This window comes from Condylostylus longicornis, unplaced genomic scaffold (assembly GCF_029603195.1).
Source record: "Condylostylus longicornis isolate FDR11 unplaced genomic scaffold, ASM2960319v2 ptg000013l, whole genome shotgun sequence".
Classification (NCBI taxonomy): Eukaryota; Metazoa; Arthropoda; class Insecta; order Diptera; family Dolichopodidae; genus Condylostylus; species Condylostylus longicornis.
In genome coordinates, this window is record NW_026577982.1 from 17,707,424 (window position 1) to 17,729,191 (window position 21,768).

General features: G+C 26.9%; 2 protein-coding genes across 10 annotated transcripts in view; both read right to left on the reverse strand.

The window, feature by feature from the left end:
- LOC129605417 (disks large 1 tumor suppressor protein) overlaps positions 1-18,828 on the reverse strand; it is a 67,437-nt gene extending 48,609 nt beyond the window's left edge. For 5 of the 9 annotated variants that reach the window (XM_055515180.1, XM_055515176.1, XM_055515178.1 and 2 more), the window contains exons 1-3: positions 15,945-16,255; positions 14,863-14,994; positions 7,535-7,659 (exon numbers count right to left, since the gene is read on the reverse strand). In XM_055515180.1, the coding sequence (XP_055371155.1) occupies positions 7,535-7,659; positions 14,863-14,994; positions 15,945-16,128 (441 nt within the window). In that variant the 5' untranslated portion in view covers positions 16,129-16,255. Of the gene's footprint in view, positions 1-7,534; positions 7,660-14,862; positions 14,995-15,944; positions 16,259-18,368; positions 18,638-18,743 lie in introns of those variants that run through there. The other 4 variants (XM_055515175.1, XM_055515172.1, XM_055515179.1 and 1 more) reach the window with 3 other exon arrangements.
- On the reverse strand, positions 11,568-13,158 carry LOC129605418 (PCI domain-containing protein 2 homolog). The gene is made up of 3 exons (XM_055515188.1): positions 12,731-13,158; positions 12,430-12,670; positions 11,568-12,366 (listed from the first exon to the last, which is right to left on the reverse strand). The coding sequence occupies exons 1-3, from the start codon at positions 12,951-12,953 to the stop codon at positions 11,637-11,639; spliced, it is 1,194 nt and encodes a 397-aa protein (XP_055371163.1). The 5' UTR covers positions 12,954-13,158; the 3' UTR covers positions 11,568-11,636.
- Positions 18,829-21,768: the final 2,940 nt, after the last annotated feature.

A 21,768-nucleotide genomic window follows, 5' to 3' on the forward strand; every position in this document is an offset into this window, starting at 1 on the left:
AAGAAAGTAAATTATTTAATGATGCAAATGAAACAAAATCAATATAATAATGGGAGATTGTAATGCGAAAGTTGGGAAAGATAGAGTGGGTTCAGTAATTGGACCCTTTGTCTTGGGTGTAAAAAACCAAAAGATCGTTTGATCTTCTTGCTCAGGAAGAAAATTTTAAAACAACCAACTCATGGTTTTATTTGGCGTATTGAAGGGTATGTACGTGGAAATCTCCTCAAAATCATCAGTGAAGATGGTCAAAATATATCCAGGGGCCGATGTTCCATCAAACCACAATCGGAAGGTAATGGAAACCGAAAATAGATGTAGAAAAACTAAGACTTAATGAATTTATATTAAGATTGACTAGCGAAATTAACAGCAATTTAAGAACTTTTGATTCGCAAAACGAGAACCTGTGGGATCAAGTTAAAACAATACTGCAAGAATCTACAAAAAATATCTTGGAAGAAAAGAAGTTTGTCACCAAACAAAAATGGATGACAGCAGATATACTACTGATTATGGAAACCAGACGATCTTTTAAAAACAAGAAACCTGTAGAATATTTGCGCATGCATTACGAAACAAAAAACGTTATAAAAAAAAAAAAAAATTGGCTAGATAAAGAACGCAGTAAAAACCAAAGACTTCAGCGGCTGCATAATAACTTCAATTCACGCAAAAAAGTAAAAGAACTATCTTGAGTATACAAATATTCACATACACAAACACTGTTGAACGAAAATGGTCCAATAATTGTGACTGATGAAAAGCTACATGAATAGGAAAAATGTATAAAAATTATGCTTTGAGCCATCAAGAGATGCCAACCATTCCGAAACTCAGCGCCTGCAGTCTGAATTCCCAATTACGTAAGATAAAGTTAAGAATGCAGTTAGATTTATGAAAAACAACAGAAGTTCAGAGCCCAAGGGAATATCGTCGGAAATAACAGATCAACAGATTTTCAACAACATCTTCGAAACGAGATTTTCTAGAAGATTGGTTTAAGTCCACTTTTATCCCAATTCTAAAGAAAGTAAACCGTAAAACATGTGATTATTATCGTATAATAAGCGTAATGAATCACGAGCTCATACTTTTTACTCTTTTTTTTTCACAGTTCTTCATACCTGTACAGAAATATGAGCCATAAATGGGCAGAACACAATTTAGTTTTATAAAAGGCACTTGTACTAGAGAGGCCTTTTCGGAATTCAGGTACTGTTAAAAAATTGTCTTGATGCCAACAAAGATTTCTTGCTATGTTTTGTGGATTATGAGAAAGCTTTTGACAAAGTTAACCAGTGGTTAATAACCACCAAAAGCTTATGGAGTTATTAAGAAGAATTGGAATTGATGAAAACATATTGCTATGGACAGAAAATTGGCTTTACCAACCGTATTTTATTTGGCTTTACCAAATCTGGCTTTACAAACAGTACACAGATCCAAAACGATTGCGATGAAATTGTAAGTTATCGACATTGCTTTTCAGCATATAGTCAGAAACCGTCTTTGAGGAATCTATTAGTGATGTAGATGTAGGTATAAAAGTCAACGGTACATACATCAATAATTTTAGATGTGTAGATGGCACAGTACTTATTGCAGACAACGTAGTAAATCTGCAACATATAATTGAAAAAATTAATCATCATAGTAAAGCTTTCGGTTTAAAAATAAATGCAACCAAGATAAAATACATGCTGATCGAGCAAACCTTACACATCATCGAAAATTTAAATCGATAATATTCCTATTGAAAGCGTAAAATCTTACAAATACCTTGGTAATTGACCTTCGCTTTATGCTTGTGATTTTCGAAATGCTAACTGGAATAATTTCAAATTTTGATATTCTGAAGAACGTTGAGAGTATCTTGGTTAGATCACATAATAAACAAAACAGTTCTCAGCAGAATGAATACGAAGAGGGAACCACTTCAGAGTATAAAAGTTGAAAATTGTTTTACTTTGGCGATGTGATACGCGGCCCTTAATATAATTTAGTATAACTAATCATTCAGGCAAAGATCGAGGGTTGGAGAAGTGCAAGCAGATGTCCTCATTGCTTAATATTGGAAGTTGGTCTGGTGAAGCAAATGTTGGAGATTTGGTTCATACGGGGACGGACTGGAGCATCCATGTAGATGTGGTTGTTACAAGCTGTACAGAAAAAGATGTAGATACATAAAATATGTTATGTATCATACATGCAATACGTATGTAAGAGTTTGTTATACTTTAACATAGCTATATGAGAAGTATATGTCAAATATGTCATGTACTTAAGCAGATATGTATGTGCATACATAGAACTTTATTTTCAATTTATTTCAATTTGAGCTTAATTTTCAATACAATATTTATACACTCATTTCTATACAGAAACAAAAGGGTACCGAAGAAAAAACTATATGTATAGTTTAGTATACATATATGTTCAATTATACATGTATTTTAGTAATGTAAAAGAAATTACATACTTTGTCAAATTTTTCACTTACATTTATATATATAAATATATGTTGGTACATAATGTACAAATGTTAAGTGACGAGTCCTTCATTGACCCACAAAATAAAGACAATAGGATTTTTTTATCGCATAAAAAATTCTGTTGTTTTTACGCCACGCATAAAATAAAGGAAGTACAACTTTTATTGCATTATTTTTTAGTATGTACATAACGTATGTAAATGCAAAAAAAATATTTAAGATCAAAAAAGAAGAAATGAAATTGCGAGTAACATAAAAAAAATCTTATTTTACTTTAAAACTGAAAATTTGTTTATGTTATATTTGAAGTATATGCGTTTAAATATTGTTAAACAGTTACCCATACATCTATACTCTCTCTTGCTTGTGTTAAACTACACATATATATATTTTATTTTACATTCTTATACAAATGAAACTTGGTATCCTTTTTCTCACGCGTACAGCAATATTGGTACGCTGTTGCGCTTTTTTCATTTCCATTTTTTTGAAATTACAGTAGTATGTATTAAAAAAATAATGTAAAAATATTTTAATAAAGTATTGTCCACGTCAACGAAAAGTGAATTACATATTACCTATGTATTTATGTACATTTATAGCAGAACGAGAAAACAAAATATAAAATATGTAAATAGGACAAAATATCTTTTAAAAAAAAATTAATATAGATTTATTTACAATTCTTTCGCACATATATATGTACACAGGGCGATTCAGTAAAAAGCACAATACTATATATGTATCATTGTTTACGGTACCAAAAATAGGTAAAATTTTTGTTTGGAACTGTAGTTGTGAAATCTGAACGATTTCTTCAACGGAAACCGTTGGGATTTAACGACTAGTTCCTTTTGAACTCTTTACAAAATCATCCCGTATATATATATATGTACATATTTTTATACATAATTAGATATGTAAAACAACGAACATATTTGTATTCTTTTTCGAAAATATATAATGTTCATTGCAGTGTTCTAATAAAATAAAGTCGGGTCTAACCAATGGTTTGTAATGCAACACGTTTCGCTTGTGAAAATACTACTTCTAATGAAAATCTCGCTATGAATAATATTATAATTATTTTCATTCACATACTAAACTATTGCATACATTTAGGATAAACAATTTATGCAGTTTTTGAGATAAAGTAAAAAGTTTAAAAAGGTATTAATATAATGCTCGATTTCAAGGGTTAATAGCATGAATAAAGAAAAATAATTATTGTTAATACTTAATAATTATTGTTAATAGTAACTTGTACATTTTTCCTAATTTTTGTTTAACTCTGATTAATTTTTGATAAATTTAATGTAAAATTGCATGTATATATACATGTATGTAAATTTTATAATTTCGAATTTCATATTTTTCTCTTACATATTTTTTTACTGTATTATAAACTCTCTTAAATTTAATTTTACTGTTTCTTAAATTAACATTAGCAATGTCTTAAATTCTAATTTTTTTTTGTAAAAACACTGTCGAATCGTTCATACATAAAATCGTTGCTGTCATCCAAAATCGAAATTAAATTGTATTATAAAATAAAATATTTGTTGAAATATAGTTACTTTTTCATTTATTTTATAAATAATTAACATTGCAAAATTCTAACAAGTGGACTAACATTGCAAAATTCTTATACCCTGGCTAAACAGTTATATTTTTTAGTGGCATAGAACTTAACGTTAGCTCTTTGCATTTATAGAAATTTGAAAAAGCTTGCAGTTTCGTAAATGTGACTTGGCAAAAATTCAAATTTTACATATTTCGAGAGTCGATAACTTGAGATGGTGAAGGTGGTGGAGATTGGAAAAAATTTTCTAACAAAATAAACTATTTATTAGTATGTAAAAGTTGAAATTTCAGACTTCTACAACTTAGGGTAAGTTTTTCGTTTTTAATATCGTTTTTCTAATATTAAAAATTAAAAAAATAAAGGATTTCAGACAAAGGTCAATTTTCGACTATTCAAAACGACTATTTAATTCATGCATTCTAAAATTTGACTATGCGGTGTATCGCGGTAAGAAGCCAGTTACTTTTTTACGTTTGCAGAATTAAAAATAATAAAAATTGCGTGAAATTTTGATACAATAATTAGTAAAAAAAATGTTGTTTTTAGGACGTTAATGTACTTGTAGAGGGGGTGGAGATAGTAAAAATTTTCTAGAGAGAAAGTTTCTAGTAAGATTTATTGGTATGCCTACAAAATTTCGGCTTTTTATTTTAAAAGGTGTAGACATTTTGAAAATGCACATATGGACAGAAGGACGGACGCACTGACAGATGGACGATCGGACACAAAGTAAACATAATGAGCACTACTATTTTTTTGCAAAATTTTTGATATTACAAATTGAAAAATATTTTGAAATTTGAAAACAAAGTTGAATAATTTTTTTTAAATCGCAAAACCTTAATTTTAAAGCTGGTTATGCCTAGGAAATTTTGGAAAATATACTTTTACTATATTATATTAAAGTTTTATACTACAATAAGTAAGAAAAAATATATTTTTTGTGACTTTGGTCTATAAGTTTTCTTATGATAATTCAAAAATGCATTTACATTAATACATACATTAATAAATTATACATAATATGTATGTATTTTAGCAAGAAAAATAATTAAAAACTTGCTTAAATTCCAATTGACCTTGTTTTTTTGTCACTTTTGAGTTTTTTAAATTTTTTTTTTGGTTTCGTTCAAATTTTTTATAAGTTGCTTTCTTAATATGTATGTAGATATGGAAAAGCATGAATTTTTGGTAAACTGTCTCATTTTTTTAAATTCTTTTATAAATCTATATATATATATATAAATATGTTCATGTAAGTTTGTATGAACATATACATACATAAATATGTTTATGAAAATTTATATGAATATATATACATGCACACGTATAGTTTATATAAATATATGGATGTCTAATATAAACATGTTATGTATACGTTACATATATGTTTGCTGGAATATACATATGTATACACAAAGTATATTATTGAATAATAAGTTGTTTTTGGATATGAATCTACAAACAGTAATAATTTGTATTCATATATACATATGTATGTATGCAATGAATTGATTTTTCAATCCAAAATTTATATATGTACACATATGCATATATATGATATTTAATACAAATAGTTAATATATTTTTTAGTTAGATCAACACTTTTTTTTAACGTAAATCAAGCGTAATCCAAGAAGGGTTGCAATTGGAAAATATTGGAGAAAAAAACCAACTATTAATCACATCAACTTTTTTTAAAAGCGTACTAAAAGTATTATTTATTTATAAATTCATAAAAAACAATTCTACGTATTATATTATGTACATATGTATGTACGTATACATATATCTGATTCTGAATTCCTTCTACTGATGTACATATATTTTATTAACACTTTGTATCAACCCGTTGAATTATTAAATCAACAGATAAGATTTTTTTTATACAATAGATTCTTGCTTTCAAAATTATTTCTTTTTTCTTTTTATAAAATGTCTGATTCTTTTCGGTAGCATGTCTTTCATGCTTAAATTTTCACTTCATAAAAAAATATATATATTTTTTTTCTCATTTCATTTTCTTTCTTATAACGTATTTTGAACTGACGCAATTTTGATGATTCTAAATTTTTTCTTAAATATATTTTTTTTGCATATAAACGTACAAAATACATGTGTACTTTTATATTGTATTTGCAAAACGATTGTTTAAAAAATAAATAGGATATGAAAATATACAGGAGAACAAAGTAACACGACCGGAAAACACAAAGTCATTTGCAGCAACTAGAAATAATATTACTATAACGGTATAATAAGCCTAAGTAAATATGGCGAGGTTCAGTTTTTATATGTGTGTACCTTAGATAAAATACATGCATGCATAATAGGAAAATGTAGGTACATTATATTAATATAACGTTCTGCAAGCACTTCTATTTATGAAAATATTTTTATCAAACCGAAGAACATGGTATCAATGTGTGTTTGTGTCATATATGTACATATGTATGTATTAAGTATGTTTCCATGCACTATGAAATAACATAATAAAGATGTATATGTTTGTATATAGTATACATAATATAGATGTATATAGCATAATTTATAGAAGTGTGTAACAAGGAATGCGCGCCAAAAGCTCGTCGAAAATTTGGAGCAACAAAATAAAAAAGGAATTTAAATACATGTTACATAAGCATTCAAACCTAAAAAAAAGGAAATGAAAATTTAATATACTGAATAAGTACAATAAGTTTATGTAAATTCATCTAAACAAAATGAGTATGTACATTAGTATAAATAATTATTTGGATTTCTTTATGTATTCAGGTAGTTTTCAAAATACATACACAGAGTGGCTTTATTAATGGGAAAAAAGAAAAGTGCCTGTGTAGTGCCTGAAATGTATCCTTACACCATATTTAATATGAGTATATATACATATATATAAGTACAAATAAGGTGTTCTCTTTCAAATTAAAAAAAATTTTAGACTAATTTTTTTTCTTCTACCACAACGCTCTATATTTTTCTTTTACCAAACAACGTTCTTTATTAAACAATATTATTGTTTATTGTACATTATAATATTAAACAATCTTATTGCTTAATATTATAATGTGTTATAGCCATAGCCAGCTTCTTTATAAGAGTTTCATTAAATTAAGTTCTGTTTAATACATCATTTATTTAGAAAATCATATTTCAAAGATCCCAACACTTTGGTAAACATATATAATATTAGAAAATTGTTAATTATGGGTAATTTATCAAATAATAACTGTTACATAAACAATTAAAAAGTTAGGTAAAATTGGACCGCACCCTAACCATAAGGTACACTTAAGAACAACTTCCATTTGTAATGGAATAATTTTTTTCCCGTTTTTCTATTAACTTCCCTTTTTCCTTAATTTTGTTTTTTAAAAAAAAGATCTGAAGTCATGTGTAGATGTTTACCAAATAAAACTGAAGAATACGATAATAGAATAAATAAACAAAATCTTACCTCGGTTGTTTTGATGCAGTGCCCTTCTTGTTCCCATTTGGAAGCAATTTGTAACGTTTCTACTGTTTTTTGTTGTATTGTTTTCGATTCGTCTAATAATGTCAATTCGTAAAATTCTTGAATATCTGAAATTTAAGAAAAAATGTATTTAAATAAAAAAAAACACGAATGCATGTATGTCATTACTATATGTTATATATGTACTTTATATTTTGATAAAATTTTCAATTGTTAATAAAGTACGTTGCATTCATCCAAGAAAGTTCAAAATTTTTTTTGAAAAAGTCTAGGAGAGGTATACAAATTTGATCCTAATATCTTTTAGAAAACTGATGCTGTTATCATTATATGAGATCTAGTCCCCAACGTTATCATTATATGGGTTGATACCTCTATAAATTTTATGTTGATTATGAAGTCAATATTGTGAAAATTTTAAATGAATAATACTCGATTACAATATATTGATCTCGTATAAAGTGAACATTCCCTTCTGTTACGTACATTGGCATGGGTCTATAAACGAAAATTTATCAGTAAAACTTTAGTGTTTGTATTACCAAAATTGTTTATTCGCAAATAGTATCGGACTCGGTAAATATTTTTTTTCCGGACAATTATTTTCAAACCTCTTTATACCCGTACGAACGTATGTTACTATGTTCGAAAGGTTAAAAGTCGTTGAAATTGCTTGACCCCTTGTGGTAGCTGCCATACAACTTCAATAGTAGTTTGATCATATCTTAGAAAATATTGAAAACACAGTACTGAAATTTCACATACATTATTATGGTAATACGGTTACTTAAAGTCGTAGTCTGTCTCCTAGTCATCTATGATATATTTACTCGCACATAGAATGGCAAATCCGTATGGGTATCACAGCGTTGACACGATTAACTCTGTTTTTCTCGTTTTTGGATATTTAAAAACAACTTTTCACACTTAACACATCAAAATCAAATTCAAAATAATTTTTTGAAAGAAAACAAAAGTCATTAGAAAAAAAAGCTTTAAAAAATATAAATTTGTGTGAAAAAACTTCTTTTGATTGATTGGTTGAAATTTTTTTATCGGCATCGGCTCATAAATCGTAATAAAGAAAAAATCAAAAACCGATTACCGTAATGGTTATAATATTTTGCAGTACGCGGAAAACAATCTTCATCATTTTGTGTAGTAGAATGAAATACACCTCGAATTTTACGCTACGACTTGAACTAATATTTTAGGTTAAGTTTATACTTTATCCACAACAAGGTTTTTACAACAGATTAAATCGACTAAATAATAAAACCTGAATTTGATGTGTAGTCAAAATCTGAGATCAAATTGAATCAGGTGGAAAATGAAGAAAACTACTCGATTGTATTAGATTTTTAAAAACAATATAATGCAAACTAATTTTTTAAAAATATTTTGTAGCGATTAAGAAAAATCTTTTTTAACAAAAAAGGAAAAAATTAAAAATATTCAATAGGAAAGGGAGTATGGAATATATGGAATAAATTTAATCTCACTCATTCGAATATCTAAAATGAATCAATTTTTCGTAACAATTCGAGTTATTCGTTAGTTCCCATCACTATTATTTATGATATACATATTACAAAAAATATTATAAAATTATATAATCAATTTTAATATACATATAAAAAAATATAAATAATAATGAATAATCATATTAATAAATGTATACGTAATATAATGTTAATACAATTGGTTATAAGTAGAAAAATCTTTACATTTAAAGTAGAAAATAATCAATTAGGAAGAGTTAAAGAAATTTAGGTTAAAAAATCTGATGTGATCAGCACATAACCGACCGCAATGTGTATTGTTTAGTTAAGTGAAAGTGTTACAGAATATTATAAAAATGTCTGTTAAATACTTCTTTCCAATTTTTAGGACATTAGTAAGCTTGTAGTTAACACACCTAGAAAAATGTAAATTTGGCTCTTAGTAAAGTTTCGCAGTTAGTTTTGGCAGCAACCAGAAATCAAATATCAAATTTCAAGAAATTCCGTCAATTCGTTTCGTGAAAAATGTAAAATCGGTCCGCAGATCAGTTTTCAAGTCCTGATCTTTCCAAAAAATTTATATGTTCATTGTTTTAATAGGAAGAATTTAAATATTAAATTTCAATGAAATCGGTCGATTATTTCTCTTTATATACGCAAAAATGTATATTTGGCCCATAGTAAACGTTCAGTTGCTGATGCCTTCAAAAAGTTAGAAGGTTTTGTGACAGACAGTCGAGCGAAGCTTATATAAAAAATTTCAAGTAAATCGGTTGAATATTTTCTTCAAAATGGACAAAAATGTAAAACACTCCCGCTAAAAAGTGCTGTTCTCGAGGCCTGATATATCCCAAAAATTTATCAATCCGTGTCGAATACATGGTCGAAATAAACTTACATATGAAATTTCATCAAAATCGGTTCTGTCGAACTTGAGATACATGCGTGCACACACAGATCGACAGACCGACAGGTTGCTAAAAGTAGTTTATTTACATTTTCCTACCATGGAGAACACCGAAAACTCGATATGCAAAATTTATTGCCATCACAACCGACCGGTAAAATACACAATACGGTCAATCAAAAATTTATGTCTGCGAAATTTCCGTGATACCTTAATAGTAATGTAGCAACTTATAATACAAAATGGTATGTCAATGGAAATTTAAAAATTTGAGTAGGTATTCTTTTTCTCTTAACTACCTCATTTTTTTTTCTACCGAACACGTTGCATAAATGCCGATATATGTATGTACATGTAAACTATTTTTTTTTTCAATTTGTGTTTTTCACAATTACATACATATTAGTAAAATCTTTAAAAAATTTGTCTGAATTTTTTTTAAATCATTTAGTAAAAAATTTTTCTGTATAATTCGGTGTACGTCCAATCAGAACTGATGGAAGAACTAACAAAACTTAATCAACTTATAATGTGATTTTGAAAATATCTTGTTGGTGTTACACAAACTAAATATACCCTGTATACAATACCTGTTATTATTATTATGGTTATTAAAAGGTTAAAGGCGCTTAATAAGGAAAATAATCAGATATATGTATTCTATTAGCAGCATAACTTAACTGATGGGCTGTTATTTAAAAATTCCATTTCTTATACTAAAAAACAAAATTCTTTTCAATAAAATTTCCTCATTGCAACTAATGCGACTAACAGAATAGTAGTAAATATTTTTAAATCATTTTCCTAGTGACTTTACTAACTTATTTTTAAGGAATTTTAACACTTACATACATAAATATGACTTTGATATGATAAAGTTTTATGACATTACTAGACTTTATTCGGTATTAGACAAAATAAAACTGGTTATCTTTACATGTTGTTTTATTTTTGATATTACCTATTTGTTATTAAATATTTAGTTCATCTTTCATTTTTTCATAATACGTGGTTGTACTTACATATATGTATTTTTTTATTTCTGGTATAAAACTGCTTTTTTGATTAATTCTTTAATAACACTTAAAGGTTGCTATGTTGAGTTTGCCAATAATAAGACTTTTTTTTACTTTTTTCAATCTGCAGTAGGTTTTATCATAACTTCGAAAAGCAATTTTTCTACATCAACAATTTCCAAAAAATCACAGACTTATAGATATAAGATGTTGCTGTGTATATATTTTATTATTTTAAGTACATGTACATGTTACATTATTGAGACTTAAGAAAGGGAAACAAATAAAATTTCAAGTTTAGAGAAAATAATTATCTATTCCTTTTAAAGATCCTTCTTCGTTTGTTTCTGCAAAATACAAAAGTGTGTTTTTTAAAGTTGACATCTTAATAAATGCTTTAATGTCTTATTTGCTGCTTTGCTTGCTTATATACCGAAATACAAAATGAATAGGAAGTATAATGTATTCTTGTTCAATTGATATTCATGATGAGATAGTTTTATATATGTATAAATTTACGTATATAAGTTTAAAATTTGTTAACTAAGATTTTACATTTTGTAACTATTCTTTAAAACCAAAGACATCCGTAATAATTTAGTAACATTAACAATTTATTAAAATTGAACATTTTTAGAACTATTTTTTTCTATTGAAATCTATGTGGATCCATTTAGAGGTGGAAAAGGATTTTGCTTTGATACAACTAATTTATTATGTTGATATGATATGTACCCTTTTATTTTTCCTTCATAAATTAAATTGGCTACGATACAATGAGTTTCCTCAATTGACATATCTGCTTCACCCACAAATTGCAAAGCTGCTTGAAAATCTTGCATATCAAGTTTTTGAGTGTTTTTAATTAAGTAGACTTTTTTAAAAAGGTTTCTGTACACTATAAATTTCAACTTTTCTATAAGAAGGTATATTCCAGATTTAATAAAAAATATTTCGTGTGTTTGAATAACCTCATCAAATTTTCTAACGTTTCCCAATTTAAGTGCTGACACCAATTCATAAAACTGAAGAACATCGTACTTTTTGAGAATTTCCTTTTTAGGCATAAAACCTAATAGCATTTTAACTGGTACTAAGTAAATTAAAATTAGTCGTTTATTGCGAGGGAATTGGTTTGGACAGTTTTCGAACGCAAAACTTAAAAATTGATCAGCACAAGCATAATCCGAATCAAACATTGCCTTACGACCAACGAAATATTTGTACGTAATTTGTTCTGGCAAAGGAAATGCGTCTTTAAAAATCGAACTGTCTATTGCACGAATTAATGGTTTACACAAATGCAATTTGTTTATTCGAAAATATACTTTGAAAAGTTGATTTACTAAATTCAGCATCCCCAAACGTTTTGTATCTTCCTCTGATGACCTAAAAATTGTAAAATTTTGAAAATATTGTTTTACAAAACTAATTTTGTAAGTGTTTTGTTACCTGCTATCTGAAGCACAAACCCTAAAGCATGCCATTAAGCAATCGGCTGCCTTTTCAAGAATTTCACCCGGTTTTGAATGAAATCCTTCTTCTTCACACTTTTGAGCTAATATTCTTAAATCCAAGCAGACTCTATACATAATTGGCAAACACCAATTCTCTTCTTTTAGGTATTGTAACATTTTTACCACACTTTGAACGCAATGGCTTTGGGTTTTATATGCCTCAGAATAATCCCTCGCTAAAAGCGAAAATTTTATTTCTTTTTCCAAATATACCTTATTTACATTATACAAATTACCGTCATTGCATAAATGAAACAACACTTTTAAATGAGAACTAACTATTTCGTTCAAGGGTTGTTTTAGATAGCGATCTACTGTATTTTCGGGATATTCCAGGTATAAATTTTTATTGCAAATATGTTTATCACTAAGTGAAATAAATGCTGCAACTAAGTAACCATCTTTTGCTATCCAACACCTTTGAATGGCACTTAAATAAGCGCTTAATGTACCAGACATTTTAAATGCTTTTTTCTTGTGTGAAGCAGTTAAAAATTAGAAACTGCTAACTAAACACAAAAATTCATAAAATTTTAATAATTATTCTAATAAAATCAATAAAATCCTAAATGATGTATATCATCAGCACCAGTCTTTACCTAAGCAGAAAAGATGCAAAAATTCGTTTGGGCACAAAATTCGTTTGCAGAAGCCTCTATTTTGACACTATAAATATTAAAGCAAGATTTTCAATTATGTAGTTTTTCCATAGTGTTACCAACAGCATACGTAATTTCTTTTTTTTTTAATAACCAGATTTTTAATTTGTTAGAGAAAGACCAACTATAGTATTTAACTACATTAAATATTACAGTAGGCAAACTTTTAATTTCTCATTGAGGGAATTAAAATTATTAAAATTAAAACAAAAAATATCATTTTTATAAAACATATACTATATCAAACGTCAAATGCTTTTCATTTTTAAAGGTTATAATATTATTTCCAATATATTGTGAATTGCAAATATAAAAAACATTCAAAAATGAAACTGTGCCCGTATTTGACATAACATTTGCGAGAATTTTCAATTCTCGAAAATTATATGTTCTAACTTCTATGTTTATACTATTATGTATGTATTTATTTTTTGATGAGAAAAAATGTCGGTAATCTTTTGCTTAAAATTTAAATAATTTAAATAATCAAAATATTTTTATTATCTTTTATACATTGCCTTATATTTAATAAGTTTTATATATTGTGAAAATATATACTCAAATTACTCTTGTTTTGTTCATATCATTTTAAATGATTGAATAGAGAGTTAATATTTTCTAAATTAAAAGCTGATATCTTCCGAGTTTAGTATATTATACTACATTACATCTCAGTACACAAAAAAAAAAAAAAAGTGCAAAAACATCGAGAGTCGAATACAAAATTTCTTCTTTTATTTTAAATATCGAAAGAGCCAATTCACAATAGTTTCATAAATTTCTTCTGACTTAAAAATTTTTGAACAATGTTTTTTACGAAAATGTAAAAGCGTAGTATACAAACGATTAGGGTATTTTTCGTTATTGTTTTTATAAGAGATGGCATATAGTACAATCTTTATAGTATACTCGTTTTTGCACTTCAATAGTATAAATATGTATAAAACTTATAAAGTAAATATATACATACTCGTAAAACACATTTTTTAATAACTTGTTTCTTAATAAATAATATATTTGGTGTATATATCTGATGAAATAGTAGTATATTTCCATCAATATTATTATAGTATAATATAGCAAATAAAAGGTGTTTACTTTTATGGTTACATTTTAAGCATACTACAAAAATTATATATATAAACATATTATATATTATTATGTTTTATAATTTTATAAATAGTTTTATAAGTGTATTGTATGCATATTTTAAGTATTGTGTATACGTGTTAATCTAGCATACTTAAATGTTTTAAGAACCTCGTTATCCGGAATGTTTAACGGAGCATTAAATTTCTAAAATGATGAAAAATATGATAAAATGAAAAAAAAACATCAGAGTTGACGTCTCTGTGGCTCTTTGCTCCGGGTTACCGATATATTTTCTTTGATCGATATTTTTATTCACGATATTTTAAGGTTTTATTCAATAGTATTTTGAGATTAGGGTTTCTTCGAAATTTGAGTAAATAAGATATTTACAAAAACTAAAAACTTTGGTAATGATCCGCCCAGTTTTACCTTTTGAACATTTAAAATATACAAAAATTGAGATACAAAATGAGACTTCTAGCTAATTTCATACAACCTTCGTTCAAAAAACTTAAAACTAAAAGACACTTGATGTTTAAAATTATTTTTTTCAAAAAGTTTCTCCTGTTCAGTGCAAATCGTAGTATAAAAATTGCATTGTAAAATAAAATACTTACCTAAAAGAGCTTGAAATAAGCGTGATTTAAAAATTCTAATGACACGTTCAATTGCGATACGCAGCGCTCTGTCTTGTGGTTCTGACAACCTTGAGTGATAATCTTCGAGTAATTCGAGAGCACGATGAGCTTCTGAAATATTTTACCCAAAAGAAAATAATAAAAAATTAATGTTTTTTATAGGATTGGCTGTTGTTCTATAGCTAAAATGTTGAGTCTTTAAAATAAAATATGAAACTCTAAGTAAGAGCATCTTGTTAAAGTAAATTACTTCCTCAATAATAATTATATATGCATACAAAGTATTTTCTGTACATAGTTAAAAATATTGTGATAAGACGTAAGTTACAATCTATTTTTAATATATTAATGTAAGTAATATAAACATGGTACCCTTGTATACGTAGAAATGCACATAATATCTTTTATTGTTAAGTATTTCTAACAAATAACTTTTCCATTTTTTTTTAATTCAAATAGAATACAATATATGTATGCAGCTATATGTATGTGTCTGATACATATAGATGTCTAAGATCAAGTTTTGAGGGTTAAAGAAAATTTTATTGAAAAAATTCTGCCTGATTTTAGAGCAAAATTGTGGCCTAAAATCAGGTAGAATTTTCTTTATGATAATTATGATAAATCATATTGTGTGAATCTATATATAAGGCAAGGCCGGATAACGTTAAAAATGTATTTTAAAATCTATTACACATACATGCATTGATCTTTGTGTAAATAACAACAAAGAAAATTCAAACCATAGAAAAGATAAATTTAAAATTTATCGATTTTATATGTGTATGCATGTGTATAAATACATGCAATACATGTTTTTTTATAAAAATTTTTTGGACGGTTTGTAATTTTTTTACGAGAAATTCTGGTCGAGTTATTAGTATTGAATATCTGATGTTTAATTGGTGAATCAAATTTTTTAATTTCAATTATGCTATTTCTTATAATGCTTTTGCCTGTTTTTGATCATTAAAACAAAATTCACAACTTCGAACAACTTATTTTAAATCGCGTACAAGAATGTTTCTTGTACTATGCGGAGTTATTTTAGTAAAACATACTTTTTAACCACGGAACGTTTAAGCACATACAATCTACACGATTTTTAATAATTCTTGGCCAAGAATTTTTACGTGTAAATTTTCTGCAATCTGATTTGAGTAATTCATTGTCTGCTACTTCAACTAATTCACTAAAAACTCTCTCCACAAATAAATTTTCAACACCATCAATTATTAGTGACATATTCAATATGTATCTTCACTATTTTGCTATAATTGCCATTTTTCAAGAGACATATTACGTAATTTTTAACAATATATTAAGATATATTTATAGAATGTTTAATATTAATATAAAAAAACCTATAACGTTGTTGAGTTGTAGGAAAAGGGAAACTAAAAGCAAAATTAAAAAAGCCTACGATTTGCAATATTAGGAATGAAAATTATTTCAAAAATCAATTTTAGTTTAAATATATACACTCATATCATATGTATGTACGTATAGGCACGTAAATAATTATTGTACATCAGGAATATTGTGATGGGCTACTGTTATTCGGTACCTTATGGCATGAACTTTAAAAAATCATAACACAGTGGAAAAATAACAAATGTTAATGAACGAATGCGACACGTGTTTAAAACGCTAAATGACTACGTTATCAATGCTGTTAAATTATTGTTAACAAGGCAACGCGACAGGCTTTCAACCAGGTTATTAGATTAAAATTATTAACATGTACAGTATAATAAGATTGCGTTGTCAAAATTTGCAAAAAGGGAGGTTATGTAACGTTTTCAAGGCCTTCAAAATATAACATTGATTATAAGATTGTTAAAAATTTGATTTCCCGTATTAACTGTAGCGAAGTAATAAGTACGGGTTAAGATATAAGTTGTTTTAAGCGTTCAGACTTTAAAAAGTTATTCAGAAGGTTTCTCACAAAAATTATCACTCCAGGATTTTCAAAACTTGTCTACTGACACTCAAGAACTATTAATTCTCACGCCAGTTGAAAAAGTTTCATTTCAGAATTTCAGGATTTTCAGAACTTGTCTACTGACACTCAAGCTTTTCAACAGTGTGGTCTCTTGGGTTGAATATAAATGCGTACTGCCAACTTACAATAAAGAACGATATGGACGTCAAAAAAAGATCATAAAAAGCATTTTACAAGGGATAAGACGAATTTTTCAGTAACGAGTGACTTCATGGCTTGTTTTAAACATAGTAATGGTTTGGGGTGATTGCTTTATGATGGAAGACAGACTTCAGAGTTACTGCAACACATTTTTCTTTATTACAACTTATAGTGTTGCGCTGAAACAGTTGTTTGGTATGTTACCACTGCAACTCTGCTAGGTGAAAGAAGCTAGCCTAATGAGTTAATTGAAGGTTTAAAGAGTGATTTAATTGAAGGTTTAAAGAGACTCCGCTTGTGAGGTATGGATTTATACATAGTGAAAGAGCTCAGATAACGAGTAACCAAATTATTTCTAGCGAGGACAAAGCGGGAAAAAATTGACGTGAATGACCTACAGAAATTTCATTGAGGATTCAAAGAGAAACAGCTTTGGAGTCATGGTTATTTCAAAACTCCAAAGAGACTTGGAATAACCTCTTTGGATTCCTTTCTGCCATGTTTCGAGTATATGGACATGTTAAGTTAGGATGGTCCTGTTCTTATCCTGGGCTTAAAATCTGTAGTACACTGAGAAATTAACAACGAAATCGGCTGTTTAGGGTGCATATGGTGTCCCTCCGAACACACGTTTGTATGCGGGGCCAGATGATTAATACTGCGTAATCTTTATAAATGAAATTGTGATACGAGTGTGAGTTGATTTGCAAAAGTAAAATCATGCTATAATTCTCTCGCAAGTTCGTCAATAGCATATTGCAAATTAGAATTATGAAATCGAAAAAAATAATTCATTTTAATTCCCTGTTGCGAAACTCCTTTCCACTCATTCTTTTATTCCTAAATTTTTTGAAGTTATTAAAAGGATTTTAAATATATATTAAGTTATCAATAATTTCTACATTTTCATTTTATACTTTTTCAGGACTTTGATATGGCTTTTCAGATATGTATATAAAGTTTTTTTTTATAATATGGATTTGCAAAAAAAAAATTTTTCAATTGTATTATTAGTTCAGAAAAACTGAAAACGATAACTTGAAAAAAAATAATTATGAAACGAATTTATCATAACTGACAAACGTAAGTATACTTCCTATTTTTCAACCATTCCCCAAAAGTTTGTATTAGAAGTAAGAGTAAAGCCAAATTCTTTGCGAGCATCAACCTTGTATTAGAAGAAAATAACTGTAAATGTCTGTTTCTAACAGTTTTCACTATTGTCAATTCAATAGTCAATAGTCAAAATAAATACACATAAATTCATGTAAATTTTTGGTTTCAATACAAAAATATAATTCTCAAAATTATATTGAACGTTATATCTATTATAACTCACCTTGTTTTTTAACTGGCATTTTCTATATATATGTGATACTTTTTAAGCAAAAATTGGTTTATATGTTCTAAAACGAAAACACTTTATTGCGCGTTCTATATATATATATTTTTATGCATTCACACATACGTATATATATATCTATATATATATATGTTTTTTTATATTAGGAAGTTATATTATTTATGTATATACACTGTCGTATAAAATCAATTGAATTATTTTGTTAATTTTTTTTAATCTTTATTTTTTATAATAATATTCGTTTACTGCAATAAGTAAATATAATAAAATTGTAAATAAATATGAACATATGAACATATGTTTTTAAATAAATATGAACATACAAGTATGCATATACATGTATGCTTGTACCTAGTAAGTCCAGTAACTTGCATTACCGCTGTATATTTTCCGTTACCGCTATTTACTGTTGGAAGGCTTATTGCAATTAGCTTTGTTTCTGAATGCTGAAATATTGGCAAAGATTTCTAATAAAACAATTTTGTCCATATAGAATAGATAAGTATATATGTACATGAATAAATAAAAATTTCAGCTTGTTATTTCCTTTTTTTTTCTTTAAAGGACGTATTGCAATTTTAAGGGAAAATAAAATAAATATTTTGAAAAAATTTTGTGGGTCATCATATTACTCCATATTTTTAGGTATGCATATACATACTTATGTATGACAATCTTTGCATGATATACTTACTACCTACAGTTACATTAAACATTTTATAATTATTTACGTACATATGTACATGTATAATTATGAATATATGTATGTACATACTAAAAGATTTACCTTCAGTTAAAAAGCTAGCAATCGCGGGTATTTATTGTATATGCATACTTTTTTCTCTTAATTAAAATTTTACATAAATACATACAAATGTTGTATCTGTAATTTATTTCAATGTTTTAAGAATTTAGTGAACTAATTACTTAATATTGTATTACTATAAATAATATTATTATATGCACAACTTTTATATTATTATACATGAGTTTTTTCAATTTTTGATTACACATATTATTTTTATACAAACATAGATACATACATACATACATATTTTTATTTTTAAAATTGAACTAAATTAAATGTTATTCTATTTTCAACATAATATTATATTATATTATCTACATGCCAAATTTTCTTTAATTACATTTTTATTCTTTTTTCAGATCTTTCTGTCAAAACAGGGAAAGAGCGCTAAGTAAATGGCATTTCAAAGTATACCAGTTGTTCAAAAGAAGTGTTCGTGTTAAAAAGTGCGCATGCTCAAAATTTCTTTATTTGTATTGTCAAAACGAAACACTGATATTATGCTCTAGGTATATTTTGGTAATCGGTACACATGAACATGGAAAATTTTTGTTTTAATTGCATGCAGTGCTGCCAAATAGATTAGCCCAAATACCTTCACATTTTTAAAACAAAATCTTCATTTTGAAGATTTGATAAAAAAAACTTCACGAACGATTTGAGATCTTTAATTGAAGTTTAATTGACAGAAGTGGGAATCTAAAATATCACGATTTCAATTCGAACCCAATCGGACACTAAAAAGAAAAACTAATGAACCGTATGCGCATTTAGTTAAGGCGTCAAAAATTATATCAAAGAGAATATCAAAAATTTTTTTTCTTAGAAGTAGCATTACTATGCGTTGCGTATTATATTTTGGTTAAAATGTTTCTTTGTGAACTTTGAAAAATATTGAAAAGGATGTAAAAAATTTCAATTCTGAAAAACTTCAATAGCATTAAAAAACCTTTATTTTGGAGATATTTTTGCATTTAAAATTAAAAATTTTTAAAAATCTTATTTTGAAGTTTTGCGCAATAAATATGACCAAAAAACTTTTTGAAGATAAATTTTCACTTTTGGCAGTGCTGATTGTATTAATATAATAAAGAATAGTTGTTTATTAATATAATGTTGTTAATACTGCTAACTCTAAGGCGAACATACATGTGAGTACTTATTTTTGTATATGAAATTTTGTATATAATTTGTATATACATTTCTACTCCAATTCCTTAGATTTCCAGTTTTCGGTATTTCAAAAGTCGATAAATTCTTTGCAACTGTAAGAAAAATTCGACATATATTTTTACTAGAATTGTTTCAGGTGAGACTAAAAGATTAAAACAAACAGACAAATAGGGGGATCGACATTTTGCTAAAATGATTTTTCTCGTTTCTCTCACATGAAAAAATGCATTTCCGTTTGAAAACTTAAAAAAAAACTCATTAATCCAAAACATTATAAGTGAGGGCATAAAATTAATATTGATTTGCGCTGTTAATATATTTTTTAAGAATCCAATAAAGTATATCGAACCACAAACAAAAGTTTTAAGAGGTGTATTTAATTTTTTTATTTGTAATAAGTGAGTATGTAGCAAGTTTTGTAATTCAAAATAGCGCCACTCAAAAAAAAATAGTTCTGACCATTATAAATTTTGAATAGTTTGAAATTTGAAATACTAATACTGGAAACCTCAACACTATGGAATTTAACTCAGGTTAATTAAAATTTTTCTGTTTTTTAGAAAGATACATTTTGAGTTCATATGTATTTTGATAATGTGCATATCAAATCCTTTGTTGTCGGTTTTGAAATATTTTTCGGTAAATTTCTTCAAAAATATTTTTTACTTTTTCATTTGTTTTTTAATTATGTTTGCAATATTTCGTTCTCAATCTATAACGTTATCCGGGAATTAACTATACAGGCATATTACGCAATTTTTTTTCTCTATTTTATAAAGATTATAAATATTTAATTTCATTCAAAAAAATTAGTGTATAATAAAATTTGAATAAATCCATTATTCTGCATACTGCATACAGGACAATCCACTTTCCCTTACCGAATAAAAATTAATTAAAATGTTATAAGAAAAAGTATAATTATATCATGTTTTAAATTTATAATACGGGCCAAACAAAAAATTCGACCATATTCTATAAATAAATGCAGATCCAGATGATTCTAAAAATTTTCAATGTTTCAATAAAATTCTCGGAAATCACTGCTAATTGTTACAAGGTCGCATGCACTTGACCCAAAATTTTGTAATATTGAATGATTTTGTTTTTAAATCGAATGGAAATCCGATTTCTAATAAATACGAAGCAATTTCTAACAAATACGAGAATATTTTGCAGACAAAAAGTTCCAGGATAATGGTGATAATCAATTCAGTTTTTGCATATAATTTTTTGTCATTCTGATCCCGATAAATTTAAAAGTATGGAAACATTTTTTTGTTCTCAAACTATTTGCTTCTTCAGTAGGACCTTAAACCCAGCGCATTGAAACCTTCTGATAAAAAGTATAAAAATTTATATACAGTAGAACATGCAGATATTTGTGAAATGTAC